A 16,399-nucleotide genomic window follows, 5' to 3' on the forward strand; every position below is an offset into this window, starting at 1 on the left:
ACCTAAAGGGTGTTGGGTTTTGTTTTCTTAAAGAAAATCTTAAAACAACATAATTATAACCAGAACCATAAGAATAATTATAATAAAAGGTGTCATCAGCCTCCCAGTATAAAACTGCAGCCTTTGGAGATGACCAAAAACATCACATTCCAGGGGCCCAGAGCCGCCTTGTGCACAGAGGGGAGGATGGTGAGGGCCTCATAAAAGAACACACAAAAGGCGACTTAGACAGGAAAGCACCAGTACGTTTTGTATGTTTTTTTATTTGCTCCAGGTGGGGTTTTTAACTGTCAATTTCCCACACTCTGGACTATTTCTGATCCCACAAGGAGCCCTCAACTCCACTAACATGAGCAATCAGGAAGGAAGACTCCTTACCCTGCCATCTTGCTAAGGGAGTCTCTTTTTAGAAAAAATTCAAGTTATTGCCTGAGTCTGGATGGACTCCATGCTCAGCCTCCCAGGATCCCAACCACCTAAGCTGACCCCCATTTTGGCAGGGAGAAGTGGGAGAACGACACACCAGTTCTCCTCCTTCATCTTGTTAAAATCAAGGGGAAACCCCACCAGACAAAGCGCCATCTTCGAGCTGAATCCCTTTCTCCATCCTTGTTTAAAACCCTTTGCACATAAGGCCAGGTGGAAGCTGATGTTTTTACTCATCTCGCTGTTTTAAAGCACCATTATGAAGTCAGGTTGTACAGTAGTTAACAGTACCTTTTATATATATATCTCATATCTATCATATATATATAAACTGTAAACAAGAGGTAACAGCGGCTTCTAGAAACTGGTATTCTTCAAGGTTTCCTGTGTGTAGGCACCTGAAATACTGTAGAAAAGTATCTTATGTGGTGTTCGGTCTCCCTGCTGCTAGCTGGGTTCTGTCTGCATGACCAGGAATGGTGCTGGTAAGACAGCTCAGGGGCTGGGAGAGAATTCTGCCACCTGAGTGTCTCTTTTCTGTCCCCGCTTGTGCTCCTATCTGACCAGGCTAGAGACAACAACAAAAAAAAGATTTAAAAAAAATATATATACCCAATATATAGATTTCTATTTCCTTTTTCCCCTCTCTTCCACCTTTCCTCTGCAAGGTATTGTTACTATTTTTTTTTTGTCACTGATTTTTGCTGTAATAACCCTCTTGTTTCAGTCACAGCAAGAAACAAAAACCCAAACAAACAAAACCCCTCTGGAAAGAGTAGAAAACAAAAGGTTTAAAAAAAAAAAAAGAAGGGGGAGGGGAGGGGACTTGGTTTGTTTTTGTGTTTTCTTTTTTTAAATAGGACTGAAGATTAACATTGAAAAATCAGGAGATGATGTCCAACCCTTTTCGCAAGGCAAAGCCCTCCGGTATTTCCGCCTCTGTGGTTTTGTTTTAAATTCCTTTTTCTCTTCTGGGTGCTGATACTTCTCTCCATCCTCACGTTCTTGGTGTTTTATTGTGTTTTGTGTTTTTTGTTTGTTTGTTTGTTTAACTTTGTGTCACTACCTCAGTTTGCCCCCATGTCCCTTACACACAAGCAAAATATTCCTTCAGCGGAGCGAAGAGGTGGCGGATGACTGGCACGCTCCACGACCGGCCCAGCAGTCTCTGCCTCGCCAAGCGGCTCATGTTGGAGACGTCAGTATAGTGGACAGGGAAGCCAAAAACCCTGGGGAAGAGGAGGCACAGAAAAGGCAGGGTGAGCAGGGGCAAGATCAAGCTGCCCCAAAGCCATCTGACCACATGCCAGGAGCACATGACCAGAAGCTGTCCACAGCACCTGGGAGGGGTCGATGTGTCACCCAAACACTCCTGATGGTGCCTGTTCTGCTGACTCCTTTGTTCTCTGTAACCAATTCCAACATCTGGATGGGTCACCAACTGTGTGCCTTGCACTGTGCTAGTCAAGTAGTTACTGTTGTCCCTGCCGTGAGCTTTACACAGCAGAAACAAAGCCAGGGTGCCAGGGGTGTAGCTCAGCAGTAGAACACTGGCCTGGCACGCACAAAGCCCTGGCTTCCATCCCCAGACCGCCCCCCAAAAAAACAAGTCTTTCAAAGAGCACCCCCCAAATGCCTCCTAGACACACTATATAGTTGCCCTGCACATGAGATCTAGGTACAGGGTGGACACAGCACAAGTCTGAATGTAACACACTCCACTTCTTGATTCTCCCCTGAAAGAGACAGGAGTTCCAAAAGGAGCTGAACTCCTGCCCGACTTCACAAGTTCAAGGATTTCCTGTTTGTGAAAATGTTCTCTCTGCCTGGCTAAATTCTAGTTATACCCAGAGAATGAGGAACTGATTCAGCCCCTTGCCTTGATCCCAGTTTTCACCCAACCAGGGTACAGAGGCTGTGCAGCCCACAAGGTCCCAGATGCTGTGCTGATTTACCCACAGTATAAGTTAAGGAAGCCTCCAGGGTTGCAGCATTTCTGGAGGGTGCAGCAGGCTCTCTGGGAGCCCAGGCATTAGGAGCTGATTCCTAGACCCCTCCTGAGTTGCGACCAGCCAGTCACTCCCTCCCCAGGGTCCTGCTATATTGGAAATGCCCAGCAAGGCCCTCCCTCACACTGAATCTGTGGGAAACAGTAGCCTGGTAGGAAAAGTGAAGACCCTTCCCTCAAGCACAGCAGTCAGGATGCCTCACTCAGAGGCCAACACAGTACCTTTCCATTTCAGTGCACCATAGGATGTCCTCTTTCTCATTCATGAAGACGGGGAAATGCTGGTCTTTGCCCTGTTTTATGGAGTTTGACCTAGTAGTAATGGTCCTCACTTTGCTGAACTAGAAGATGGAGAGAAAAGAGGAATAAGCACACATTGCCCACACCAAACACTAGCTAGGAAGGCGAGCCTGGGTCCTGGCTGGCTCTGGAGGAGCTGGGTTTGCAGGGAAGAACCTTCCCATCCCCATGGCCCTTCTTCTCTTCCCACCTTGATGTCACCTGGCCACCCTGGGTCCAATCTAGCTAGTCAGACTCTAAGAGGCAACAGCTCTGGCCACTGTACTCTCTAAATCCTCCAAAGAATGGATTCTCTAGAGATATAGTAATTTACAGGGAAAAGCATATCATATGACCCACATGACCAAAGTTGGGCTCTGGGTATCAACAGTCCTAAGTGTTGGAAGCTGCTGGCATTGGAACCTCACCCACTCACACAAGAGTTCCCAGAGAAATCCACATTACAGGACGTACCCCTCTGCTGTGAAGGCTCTTGTAGTAGGTTTCAACTAAATACAATTTTTTAAAAGAACACAGCAGGTCCCAGAATCTTGTAAAGATCCTTAGTGTGTCACTCCCAAGAGAAGGTGGGAGGTACTCTCTAGGGATGAAGGGCTAAAGGTCAGTAGCTTTGGGGCGTCCCCAGCTGACAGGCTATGTGACCCTGCACCATCTCCTAAACTGCGTTCTCCACACTGGCTGTGCCCTGAGGGGCAGGCAGAGGGAAGGAGACAGCCCTGCCACTGTCCCACTCGCCCCTGCCCCCTGCCCCTCTCCCTGGAGCACAGTGGAGGGCCTGGGTGGGGGCTGACCTTGGCTATTCTGCCATGTTCCAGACACTCCTGCAGCTCCAGCTTATCATTCACAGTGGATGCCAATGGCCTAGGGGGCAGAAGAGAGCATGTGCATCAGAGACCTGGAGAATAGCAGGAAGGTCCCCAGTAAGGTGCTAACTCCCAGCAGCAACTGACTAAAAGGCAGATAAAAAGCCCACATCCTCATCATGTGTGCACACACACTGTAACCCTCTTCAAATTTCCCAACCCCTCCCCCCCCACACACACACAATGGCCATCCACATACACAAATCAACTGAGCCTTCATCCAACAGGCAAATTCAAAAGTGGTCTCAAGTTTACAGTAGACAGATAATACCTAGCCAAAAGGGAAATTGAACTCAGGGGCACCAGGCCACTGAGCCACATCCCCAGCTCTATTTTGTATTTTATTTAGGGTCTCAGTGAGTTGCTTAGGGCTTCGCTTTTGCTGAAGCTGGCTTTGAACTCATGATCCTCCTGCCTCAGCCTCCCAAGCTGAGAGATGACGGGCATGCGCCACCATGCCCAGCAGCACCTTTCTTTTTTTTTAATCGGTTATTTTAAAATATGCCAAGTTTTCAGAATTCTACCACAGGTTTTGGGGATGACAGAATATTCTGATCTTACTTGTGGTGATGATTATATGGGGTGTGGACATAAGATGAAATCCATTTGACTGTACGCTTTAATGTACAGTGAAAGATTAATTATTGTTGTTATTATTTGTGGTCCTGGGTATCTGACCCAGAGCTTCATCCATGCCAGGCAAGCGCTCTACCACTAAACCACATCTCCTGCCCTTACTCCCCTTTTCTGGCACTGGGGATTGAACCCAGGGTCTTGTGCTCTACCACTGGGCCACAAGCCTACACCCTATTTGTTTATTTTTTGTATTGGAAATTGATCCCATTGGTACTTTACCATTGAGCTATGTCTCTGGTCCTATTTTAACTAATTTTTTCATTTATTATTTATTGCAGTTCTGGGAGTAGAACCCAGGGGCACTCTACCTACCAGTGAGCCACATTCCCAGGTCTAGTCTTGCTACATTGCTCAGAGTGACCTCAAACTTGAGATCCTCCTGCCTCAGACTGCCAAGTCTCTGGGATTATAGGTATGTGCCACTGCACCCAGCCTGTTTTATTTATCTCACTAAGTTGATGAGGGTCTTGCTAAATTGCTGAGGTTAGCGTTGAACTTATAATGCCCTTGCCTCCACCTTCTGAGTCACTGGGATCATACCAAGGGTATGCGCTGCTGCACCCAACCATTTTATCTTTCTTATTTTTTCAATTTGAGATAGGTGAGATAGGGTCTTGCTAAATTGCCAGGTCTGGCTTCATACCTGTGATCCTCCTGCCTCAGCCTAGGACTCTAGTTTCTGAGATTACAGGTATGCACCAAAGACTTCAGGTTCTACACAGGCCTTGAAAAACTAAAATACTCTGACACTGAATATGTCACTTCTCAGCAGGGAGGTTGATGACTAAAGATCACCTTTAGTGCTGTCCTTTTCTGATTATTTTCTGAGTATTTCACAAAGGTTTCCCAGAATACTACAGAATCTAAGTAGGGAAACAGGGGGCTTGAGGTCAAACTAGATGCCTCTGTTAGGGATGTACCATCCATGATGCCTTTGATCCTTCCAGAACACCTCAAGAGTTCTGTATTTTATAGTTGGAAGAAGCAGGTGCAAATAATCCCATAGAACTAAGTAAGGTCAGCTAGGAGTGGTTCTAGAGAAACAATGGACCAGAAGCCGGGTGTGGTGTCACACACCTATAATCCCAGGGATATCAGGAGCCCAAGGCAGGGGGATCACAAATTCTGGGACAGGCTTGGCAATTTAGCAAGATCCCATCTCAAAATAAAAATATAAAGAGGGCGGAGGTGGCTCAGTGGTAGAGTAGCCCTGGATTCAATCTTCAGGACAAGGGGGGAAACAAGACAGAGAAACATTGGACCATTTAAATCCACACTTTTCCAACACACACACATATCTTGGGGGCCCTGCAGGGGCAGTTTCAGGTAAGCTGCCTCCTCACCCATCTCCTCCTCAGCAAACCCTTGCAAAAGATAGCAGCTTTGCAAAACTGGTATGAAATAGGAAAGGCCCTACAACTTCACAAGAATGGCGAAGAAGGACCTTAGATGACTAAAGCCAAGCTAAATGATTTTTTATTTATAGATTTAAAATCCCTGACTCAAACATTCTGGACAACATATCCCCCTAGACTGGGCCTTGAGAGCAGGTGGTCATGGTTTTGCTTTTCAACTGCAAAAGCTGGAACAGTTCCTTTCTTCTCCAAGGCCTTTCTATAATGCAACCATGACACCTGAAGAAATGAAATTTCCTCTCATCCAGGAGACCCAAGAGTAGAAAATTCTTCCAATAAGGGGCCTGCAGCCAACCAAGTATGAGGAACACAGAATCCTCAAACGGGAAGGGTGCTGCTCCAGATCCCCTCTCCCCTCCACGTCCACCCCATCATCCGTGGCTTTTCCTCAGGACCTAAGGGACAGCTGGCTCTGCACACATGGATGAGGGCAAACCAACTAGAACTCTGCAGCACAGGACTCTTTTTCTATTAAAAATGTACCTTTAAAGGTCTTGGACTGCTGGTTGCTGGCTTTTTTCTGGGACTTTTTAGGTTTTGTTTATTTGTCTGTTACTAGGGATTGAATCAAGGGGCACTCTACCACTGAGCCACAACCCCCAACCCTTTTATTTTTTATTTTGAGACAGGGTCTTGTTAGTTGCTGAGGTTGGCCTTGAACTTGCGACCCTCCCACCGCAGCCTCCTAAGTCACTGAGATTACAGGTATGTACCACCATGCCTGGCTGCTAGTTTCTCAAGGCAACGTATTTTCTATATCCAGATTTCCTTTTTTGCTCAAGGAATAAAGAACACGGCAGAACAGCAGGCATTCAGCAGAGAAGGCTGGCCTGGGAAGGACCCTCACTAACCTCACCTTGCAGACACCCTCCCACAGCCCCCTGGGCCCAGGAGTGCTCACCAACCTGTTCATACCGGGAAGGTTACCCCAGAAGTAGCGGGCCCTATGTGCAGCTGACACTTCTTTGGCATCAATCATCACAGGGTTGGACTACAAAATAGGAGATAGTTTAAAGATGAGCAAAGGAGGAAAATTAAATAGCTCTGGGTAATTTTGCTGGTTGAGAGCCTTAAGGCCTCAAAGCCTCTTATGACTCTCTGAGGAGGCCACACACTGGAATAGCCTGAAGCCCCTAGGAAAAGCTGGAATTAAACCTAGCCACAGTCCATATGCTTTTGCTGGATTATTCCAGGCTGGCATTGTCCGCCTGAACTTTCTGCAAGGATGGGAATTACCCTCTATCTGCATTATTCACTGCCGTAGCCACTGGTGGCTACTAGCTATAGATGTTCACTTTGTACTTGAAATGAGGCCACTGTGATGGAAGAACTGAGAATTCTCATGTCAATGTAAATGGCCACCCATGGCAGATATTGGACATGGCCGCTCCTGACCACCCAGAGGCAAAGAGCAAGCTCCAATGAGCGTGGATGTGTTCGCTGTGTCCACTTGATAAGCCAAGTAGATGCCCGCTCACATTTAAAGTGGCAACAGCAGTTGGAGGTGTTTCTGGCCCAAGATTTGGGAATGTGGACTCAAGCTCCCAGAGGGCCCAACCACAAGATGCGTCTGGCTATGGAAATCCTGTATGTGGCTCATGCTTGGCTCAGAGCTTAACTGGGACTCACATCATAGGAAATAAGAGAGTAAGCCATGTTTTTTTCCCAGATGTCATAAAGCACCCATCATGGTGCCAGGGAATAAGGACAAGCAGTTTCGGTCACAGAAAATTACATGCGCATCTGGAAGGTCTCCTAAGAGTTAGCATCACACAGAATCCCTAACCCCAGGAGTCTGCTACCTCACCAGATTTAGAGACAGGTCCTTCAACCAGAGGTCCATGTCCACGCTACCACCTTCTAGAGCAAGCGTACCCACTCCTTCACGCAAGGTGGGGGTGGGGAGCCTCCCTTTCTACTTGGGAAGCCCAGAGCTTCCCAAACAGGCCCCTTGCAAAGTGAAGTCACCAGTCCCCAGCTCCACAATGCAGATGAGACAGGGATGAAGCAGCAGCCCAAGGTAGAAGCCATTAGTGAGCTGGCCAAACCAAGGTTGCTGGCTATACCTCGAGAAATCGCGAGATGTCCCTCTTGTCACTAACGCCCATGGCCACCACATTCTCAAAGAGCCAGAAGAAGGGGCGGTCATCTCCCTCCTTGGGCCGCGCATCATGCAGGAGGCGGTAGAACTCAAAGAAGAGCCGGCCAGTGCCCTCTGAGAGGTCGGAAGAAAAAGCCATCAGCTGGAGCTGTCTGCATCAGACAGTGGTATGGCTTGGGCATGGGGAGGGCAAGGGAAGACAGGGTCATTGGAAGGAGCTGTCCCAGGGTAGAAATATCTAATGAGGAAACCTAAGTGCGAAAGCACCAGCTCAAAAGGTAGCGGGGTGAGGACAACACCTACCGTAGAGTCCCTTGCGGGCAGGATTGACGATTGAGAGATCATTGCAGGGACTGCCCCCAATCACCAGATCGAATGGGCCCCACTCCTGGATCTGGGAAGACAAAGGCAACATGATGAGTCTGCTGCCCAGGGACAGAGGCAGAGGAACGATCTGTGGATGCAGCAGTCATAGAGGATCTCTGGGTAAGCAGACCAAACTGGGACCATCCCTGAGGCCAGCAGAGCAGGCTGTGCCAAGCAAGTGAAGCAGCCCCTCAGTGGGCAGGAGCCCCAGGAAGCTGGGCAGGGTGTCTGTGCCATATGAGTGCCCTCCAGAGGATTCCTGAGGTAGACCCAGAAAACTGGCAGAACAGAGGATCTTACGCCAAGATCATGCCGAGCTCTCCTGGAAGTGGAAGCTGGTAAAGCTATCTGCCCAAAGTACTCAGAAGATGGGAACCCTCCTCTTCGATTTGAAGTGCTTTACCATAAAGGGCCAAGAAATCAACCCAGAGAGCAAGTGAGCCCCAAAATATAAGCTTCCAAATTCCATTCCTACACCTGCTTAGTGCTAGGGAAAGAAGCCAGGGCCTCTTGCATGCCAGCAAGGGGTGCACCACTGAGCTACACCTTCAGCCCCAAGTTCCCATTTTCAATTTGCCTATTTCCTTTGCAAGTCAGACAAAACTGGAAGATAAGGAGGCTGGGGAAAGGGAAACAGCAGATGAAGAGAAGGAAAAGGGAGGACGGGGGGCTGCCTCCAGGAGCTGAATGTGCAGGGGCAGAGAAGGGGGGATGTGCCGCGCAGCACTGACGTACATGCTTCTGTGTGACACTGCGGACGTCCCCGACGTACATGATCTTCCCCTGATGTCGCACCATGCCCACTGTGATGGAGTCCTCACACACCTCCGAAGCTATGTAGCGGTCCACCTGGATGCCCAAGTCCTTCAGCACCAGGAGCCCTGTGCCAGCCAGACAAAAGGGGTCAGCTGCAGGCCCATCTCTGCCCTACCTATGCACCTGTCTGAAATCCTTTCTCAACCAAGGGTGTGGTAGTTCTATTTTATACCTAGTTTGGCCTACTAGGAAGGTGGTCAGACAGTAGTTGGTTTGGGGATCCTGGGAGAACCATTTAGTTTTTGGTGGCCTTCTAATAGTTTCTACATTTAGATCTTTGTCCTTCCTCACCCCTGTATCATCTCCACCTGAAATTCTATCCCACCATTCAAGACTTAACAGGAGGCCACCTGGTCTATCGAGGTTTTTTGACTTCACCTCCTGAGTCAAAATTACAGTACTTTCATTTGAGGAAATCCTCTAATGCCCATCTCATCAACAGTCCCCTGGAATCACCTGCCCCTCATCTGGAATACCCTAGCACTTTCTATCCTTCAATCTCAGAGGATTTTTCTAATTTGGTCCCTCTCTTGGACTGCAAATGTCCGAGCCAAGTAAAAAGGTTCACATGCTGTACCTCCTCCTGAGCTAACTTCCTGACAATAATCCCTCCATCAATGCTGAGATGAGGAAACAATAAGAACAGACCCCAAGAGCTTCAGGAGAAATGGAGGACAGTGACACCATTTCTACTGCTTCCGACAGGTCTCTCCAAGGAGCTTTTATAGCTTCTTGGTTGTGACATAATTTTGGAAAATCCCGAGGGTCTAGCCTGGGAAACTCAAATTGCATGTGAATTTCTCTAGATTTGTAGGATATCAGCAGTGAGCTGAGAACAGAAGACAAACATCTGGGTGGGATGTAACTCCCACCTCACCCTTTGGCCAAGGCCCTCATGCTTAGACCACCTGTACCACCCTTCAATCACATTTAGACACAAATTCTAAGGGTTGACCCAGGGCCTTGTGCATGCAAAGCAAACTCTCTAGCACTGAGTTGCATCCCAAGCCCAGCAATTACATTCTTAGAAAAAGAGAGGCCCTCAGCCTGGGGAGAGGGTAGGGGTGGTTATATATATGTCAACCTTTTAGGAGAGTTTTTGGTGGGCATCAAGAGCTGCACAAAGATGATGATGATGATGCCGCCTGACCAAGACCCAGCATTCCCTAAGAATTTCTCCTAAGAAGATTACGGCTTAAGTGTATAAAGATATATTAATCTGGGCACAGTGGTACAGGTCTATCACCCCAGCAACCCAGAAGATTGAGGCAGGAAATCACAAGTTCAAAGCCAGACTCAGGAATGAGTCTGTCTCAAAAAATAAAAAGGACTGGAGATATGGCTTAGTGGCTAAATGCCCCTGGGTTCAATCTCTGGTACCAAAAAACAAACAAAGAATATATTTATAAGGAAGTTTGTCACAGCTCTGCTTATAATAATGAAAAAAAAAAAAAACAGGAAATAACCTAATGGGGATTAGTTAATAAACTGCACTAAAATTATTAATAAAAAATAATTTTTTTTTTTTTTTTTTTTTTTTTTTTTTTTTTTTAAAGAGAGAGTGAGAGAGGAGAGAGAGAGAGAGAGAGAGAGAGAATTTTTAATATTTATTTTCTAGTTCTCGGCGGACACAACATCTTTGTTGGTATGTGGTGCTGAGGATCGAACCCGGGCCGCACGCATGCCAGGCGAGCGCGCTACCGCTGAGCCACATCACCAGCCCCAATAAAAAATAATTTTATTTTTTTCCCTGCACTGGGGACTGAACCCAAGGACACTTTATCACTGAGCTACATTCCCAGTCCTTGTATGAGCCAGGGTCTGGTTGAGTTGCTGAGACTAGCCTTGAACTTGTAATCACTCCTACCTCCGCCTCCTGAGTCAAAATTACAGTGCTTTCATTTGAGGAAATCCTACATAGCACTAATGAATATAGCTCTTCATCGGCTGACGTGAAAAGAGGTTATAAGAAATGACAAGCCAAGCTACAAAACAGCACGCGTTGACAATCTTAATGTAACTAGAGAGGCATGATTACATAAACATACACATGCACAAAAAAACAATTCTAAAAGGACATACACCAAAAATGTTAAAGAATTATGGGTAATTTAAATGGCCTTCTATAAATCACCTAGTTTATCCTGTTTTATTTATTTAATTTCTTTGTTTTGGTATTAGGGATTTAATCCAAGAGCACTTTTACCACTGAGCTACATCCCCAGCCCTTTATTTTTTATTTTGAGACAGGGTCTCACTAAGTTGCTAAGATTGGCCTTGAACTTGGGATCCTCCCATCTCAGCCTCTTGAGTTGCTGGAATTGACTCTTTTGTTATAGCAGTCACTCCTTACTCCACTGCAGGATCTCTTTCCTTAGGGGAAGCACCACTGGGCAGGTTGGTTTGTCTTATTTTACTTTTTAGTTTTGGCTAAATCAAAGTTTCCTCTTTAGGATAATTCTCCCTGCAGTACCGGGGATTGAACCATGGGGCAGCATTGGGCTACATCCCCAGCCCTTTTTTCAAAAATTTGAGATAAGGTCTTGCCAAGTTGCACAGGCTGGCCTTAACTGCTGACTCTCTTGCCTCAGCTTCCCAGCAGCTGGGCTTACAGGTACCTGCCACTGCGACCGGCTAGTGTAGGATAACATTTTATAATCTTTCTTTTTTTTTTTTTTTTGTACTGGGGATTGAACTCAGGGGCACTCAACCACTGGGCCACACCCCCAGCCCTTTCTGTATTTTATTTAGCAACAGGGTCTCATTGAGTTGGCTTAGTGCCTCGCCATTGCTGAACTCGCAGTTCTCCTGCCTTAGCCTCCCGAGTCGCTGGGATTATAGGTATGCGCCATGCCCGGGCTAGGATAACATTTTCATAGCTCTAATGTCAACACACTTAGATGTCTCTCCTGTCAAAGGACAAAGAAGCCAGCACCTTTTGGAACCTATGCCACTCACCTGTAGCAATTCCATCAAAGAGAGACAGCACCCGGATGGGCTTCCTTTTCTCGGCCGGGACAGGTGGGTAAACCTTCGGAGGATCCTAAGCAGTGAATTTGGTGGTCAGGTCTATACCCACAACCATCCCACAGACCCCCACCCTGGGCTGGCCTTCCCAGCTGATGATTAATGCACTAGGTCTTATAGGTCTGAACACCCTATGCGTCACTTGGCCACTTCTGCTCACTGTCCAGGGGCCCTGCTACCCACTGAAGTGCTCTGCCTGGGTCAGCTAAGAGCATTTGAGACTACATTTTAGGTCCAGCACTCACAAATTCCTGGTCATGGTTATTGGCGAAGAACATCTGAAGCCGTGAGGGCCAGTCGTCCCGCCGCCGCAGCAGCCCATAAGTGCCCTTGTGCCCGCACATGTAGCAGTTCCAGGGGTCTTCCTTAATGGCTGCTTGGGCAGCCCCGGGCCCCACCAAGAGATCCACGCACTCCACACAAAAACACCTGAAAGGAAACCCAGTGAGCAGGTGGGGCCTCTCAGTCCCAGCCCAGGAGACCAAAATGTGCGACCTGAAATGGACACACACAGTCCAGAGCGTGGCTGTTGGAGCACAGCAGGACAGCTCAGGTCCCAGGCAAGGAGGGAGGACCCCGTATGTCTAAGTGGGGAGCCTCACCTACAGCAGTTGTTGTTCCCACACATGAGCACCTCACGGCCCCCACAGCAGATGGTGCAATAGGACTGATAACCGTCATCGTCATACTGGTACGCACACTCCAGGAAGCAGTTCTAGGAAGCAATGCAGGGAGTCAGAGACCACCATGGTACGGCCCAGCACAGCCAGGGTCAAGGCAGGCCATGAACCTGGCCTCTTGGAGCCTTGACTCACCCTGCCACCCAGGGTCAGGCCTGAATCCCAGAACTAGGAATGGGAAGCCTCGTCTCCCCACATACCACAGGAGACAGACCACAGAAGGCTTAAGAGCAAGGCCGGGGGCAAAAGAGGGCTGCCCACCACCCTGCTCCATCCTACAGCTTTCCTCCCAGGGCTCCTAAGGACACAGCAACCCACCGGGTCAGCCTGCTTGACCCCACCTCTCTGCTGCCTACCCCTTCAAACTAGTAACTGCCACTTAAGTCCCCCCCCCCGCCCCCCGCCATGCCCACATCTCAGGCCTAGAATGGGGCTTGAGAGGATCTCTGAAGACAGAAACAAGAACAAGCCAGAGCTTGGAGCCCAAGAGTCCCTTCACTCAGGACTCTGTTCCTGGAATCACCCAGAGTCTACACCATACCCCCCCCATGAGATGCTAGCCCCCAAGAGCCAGAAAGGCAGGCAGGCTCTCCTACCTTGCAGTTCTGGCACATTCCACCAATGAACAGAGGATGCTCCAGGGTGACATTGAGGCTCCCACAAGAGATGCAAATATCTGCAAAGCAGCATATGTTTTGTGAGCAACTCTAAAGCCCCTCACCAGAGCAAGGCCCAGCTCAAGAGACAATCCACAAAAAGGGTTATTAGGGCAGTAGCCAAAAAGGCAGGCAGAAAGAAGCCAGAAGCCCCCACCCTATAGAGCAGCAATGCCACCATCCAGCAACAGGGTAATGTGGAGGAAAACCCACTAGTGAGAAGAGGTTCCTTTCCTGGCTTTATTGTTCTGGAATTATTCCAGGGGCAGCCTGGTCCCTGTCCCCAGTCCTTCCAGGGCTACCATCAAGGTCACTATCATTATGGCAAGGAGATGGATTAGGATAATAGGCAGGGAAGGATTAAAGGCCAAGAGGTCATCCTTAGACCACATTCAATCAAATCCACCAAGGCCTCACTTCTGACTCACTAGGGTATCACAAACCCCAAAAGCCAGACCATGCCATTGACAGGAAAGCAAATTCATGGCACCAGGATGACAGATGGCATGTGAAGCAGGCTGGCGGTGGCAGGACAAGCAGACAGGCCTCCACATTGAGTGCTGATGTCATGGGACCCATGGTATTCCAACCTTTCCAAAAACCTGTGCCAATGCCACTGTGTGCCCATGCTACACAATCAGCCAGAGTCTCCTGCCTGTGCGAGGAGTACCCTGACCCCAAGAGACAGACTCACCCTCAATGTTCCGGCATTTCTGCCGCACCTCATACACCAGCCGCTCTGCAGAGGGGAGAGAAGGCTGCATAAGAAGAGGCCACCCAGGCTATGACTGCCCCATGGCAGGCCACCCTCCTGAGGGAGGCCACCCACCTCTTGTGCGTTCATCAATAATCTCCTTGACCTTGGGCTTCTCAGTTGTGCTCTTTCGTGGCTTTTTGGCTGGTGGGGGTGGTGCATAGGCAGCTGCCTCGGGTTCAACCCACATGTCTGTGTAAACTTCCTTGTAGGGATTTTTCTCCTCTGCACCAGGAAGGCAGGTGACCAGGTCAGTTACAGGCTGACATGGAACCCCAACTCCCTTGCCATGCCACCTACGTGGTGTGTAGCCTGGTCCTCAACTGATTCCTACCTCCCAATTCTCAGGGTCAGGCAAGCCAGTGCAGAGCAGATTATTCTCAATTTCCAACACAACCCTGAATCCAGGCGAGGGAGGCCATGGCCACTCCTCTGGGCCCCTCTGTGGGACCTTGACAGCTCTCCCCAACAATGGCTCTCCCAGCCCTGGCAGGAATCTGGCTGGTAGGGGTGCCAAAAGGCTGGGCTGAGTACCCATTTACCTTCTGGTGGCTCTAGGCCCTTCGGGCCAGAGGGCTGGAACCCCCCGAGGGCCCATTCAATCATCTGCTTGTTCTGCACCTCCACAGCCTTGGCAGTGTCACTCTCGTCACTGTCATGGCAGGCTGGAAACAGCTTCCCGGCACGGCTACTGGCCACCTGGAGGGCAACATATGGGAGCATGGGTCAGCACAGGCTGGATGGCAGGTGAGGCCTACTCAAGGGCGGACTCCAAGAGCAGTAAAAGTGGGCAGGGGTGGGGATGGGAGACCATCTGAAGAGGCAGAGCCTAGAAGCGGGAGGTGAGTAAGTAAGCTCAGAAGGAAAGAAGTCCCCGCCAAAGTGTCTTAAGCAATGCCCATTTTCACGGCAGCTTCCAGGCCTCCTGGTGGCCCCACTGGCTAAGCTCCCTCCTCTGCGTCCCTGGAGGCACCGCTCACCTGGAGGACTTCGTAGATGGCTTTGCGGTACATGGGCTGTTTGTTGTAGGTGGCCTGGTGGAAGGCGCTGCAGAACGAGCTCAGTGGCATCAGCTTCTCTACACACACCTGGGGACGAGCAGACCGTTTGTTCCTCTCCCACTCCCAATCCCCCTCTGAATGCCTCGAAATTATCAGGGCTGGGAGTACCAGAGTCAGTCTGGGCCTATAGGGCCTGAAGTATTGACAATTAATGATAAATGAGCAAAAGTGGGAAGACCACCTGAAGGCCGGGAAAGAAATTCCTACGAAGGGACTCCTGGCAGCTAACAGGCTGGCAGAAGCACCCACAATCTGAGCCAGGGGTGCCACTTAGTCATCTCCAGGGTTTCTTCCATTCACCACATGCAAGTAAAAAGAGCCTATTTCCACCACCCCAATTCTAGATAAACTGCTACAACTACAGGCCCCGGGTCTGCGACCCCCCAACACACTCCAGCTAACCCCTCACTCACCACTGAGAACTTGCCGTCTCCGAACCACATGACCCAGCGGGTGCCTTCAGCTGCACGGCTCCGGCCCGTCATCCACCAAGACACAATGCGGCCTGGCCACCAGGAGAAGCCCCGCAGTTTCCCCCACACCAGCTCCCCAATGCCAAAGCCCCGGCCGTCCTGGAGCCCCAAGGAGCAGAAATAATTACACAGCGGTCATGATGCCCTGCCACCCTGATCCCCCCATGGCAACCCTAGCCCTGGCCATCTGGGGGCAAGACAGCCAGGAGAAAGCTCCACATGAAAGGAGGGAGACAGCAAAATCGGGGCCCGGGGTCAGGTAGAGAGTGAGCGGCCAGAGGGAGATGGAGAGCAGGATGGGAGGAGCTGGCAGGAGAAGGCCCCAGGAAAGAGCTGGACTAGGCTGGTGAAGTAGCAAGCCGCTCACCTCATACTCTGGCTCATCATCGGCTGATTTGGTGGCATTCTTGTCCCCAGCATCAGCCCCCACGGGCTCGGGTGTGGTGGCCACAGTGGGAGATGCTGGGTCAGTGGGCTGCTGCACAGCAGGAGGGCTGGCCTCCTCCACCTTCTGAGCCTCCCCAGAGCCCTGGTTCTCTTCTACAGCATTCATTACTGCAATGACCTTGGCTTTCTTCTCAGCCTGAGGAAACAAAGAGCAAGTCACCTTGACCCCTCCAGGAATTAGCAAAGCAACGTGAGATGGAGGGGCTCTTCCCGTCTGTGGTCTGGAGACAGTGACGGGAGGTAAGGGGCCAGAGAGAACAGCTCTTCCCTTATCAACCCAACTGGCTCACCATGGAAATGGAAACAGCTGAAGTTGGGAGGTGAACTCAAATAACTCGATTCCATTCCAGCCTTTTTTTCTGCCTCTCAG

The 16,399-nt window shown here is 49.5% G+C and overlaps 1 protein-coding gene across 3 annotated transcripts in view; it reads right to left on the reverse strand.

Moving 5' to 3' along the window:
* Positions 1-506: 506 nt before the first annotated feature.
* Dnmt3a (DNA methyltransferase 3 alpha) overlaps positions 507-16,399 on the reverse strand; it is a 72,705-nt gene continuing 56,812 nt past the window's right edge. For all 3 annotated transcript variants that reach the window (XM_026415245.2, XM_026415392.2, XM_026415305.2), the window contains 17 exons: positions 15,950-16,165; positions 15,523-15,681; positions 15,029-15,136; positions 14,591-14,747; positions 14,124-14,273; positions 13,989-14,033; positions 13,235-13,314; positions 12,561-12,673; positions 12,204-12,387; positions 11,890-11,974; positions 8,851-8,996; positions 8,053-8,143; positions 7,715-7,863; positions 6,554-6,639; positions 3,526-3,595; positions 2,657-2,775; positions 507-1,655 (listed from right to left, as the gene is read on the reverse strand). In XM_026415245.2, the coding sequence (XP_026271030.2) occupies positions 1,514-1,655; positions 2,657-2,775; positions 3,526-3,595; positions 6,554-6,639; positions 7,715-7,863; positions 8,053-8,143; positions 8,851-8,996; positions 11,890-11,974; positions 12,204-12,387; positions 12,561-12,673; positions 13,235-13,314; positions 13,989-14,033; positions 14,124-14,273; positions 14,591-14,747; positions 15,029-15,136; positions 15,523-15,681; positions 15,950-16,165 (2,100 nt within the window). In that variant the 3' untranslated portion in view covers positions 507-1,513. The remainder of the gene's footprint in view (positions 1,656-2,656; positions 2,776-3,525; positions 3,596-6,553; positions 6,640-7,714; positions 7,864-8,052; positions 8,144-8,850; positions 8,997-11,889; positions 11,975-12,203; positions 12,388-12,560; positions 12,674-13,234; positions 13,315-13,988; positions 14,034-14,123; positions 14,274-14,590; positions 14,748-15,028; positions 15,137-15,522; positions 15,682-15,949; positions 16,166-16,399) is intronic.

Source organism: Urocitellus parryii, chromosome 12, assembly GCF_045843805.1.
Source record: "Urocitellus parryii isolate mUroPar1 chromosome 12, mUroPar1.hap1, whole genome shotgun sequence".
Classification (NCBI taxonomy): domain Eukaryota; kingdom Metazoa; phylum Chordata; class Mammalia; order Rodentia; family Sciuridae; genus Urocitellus; species Urocitellus parryii.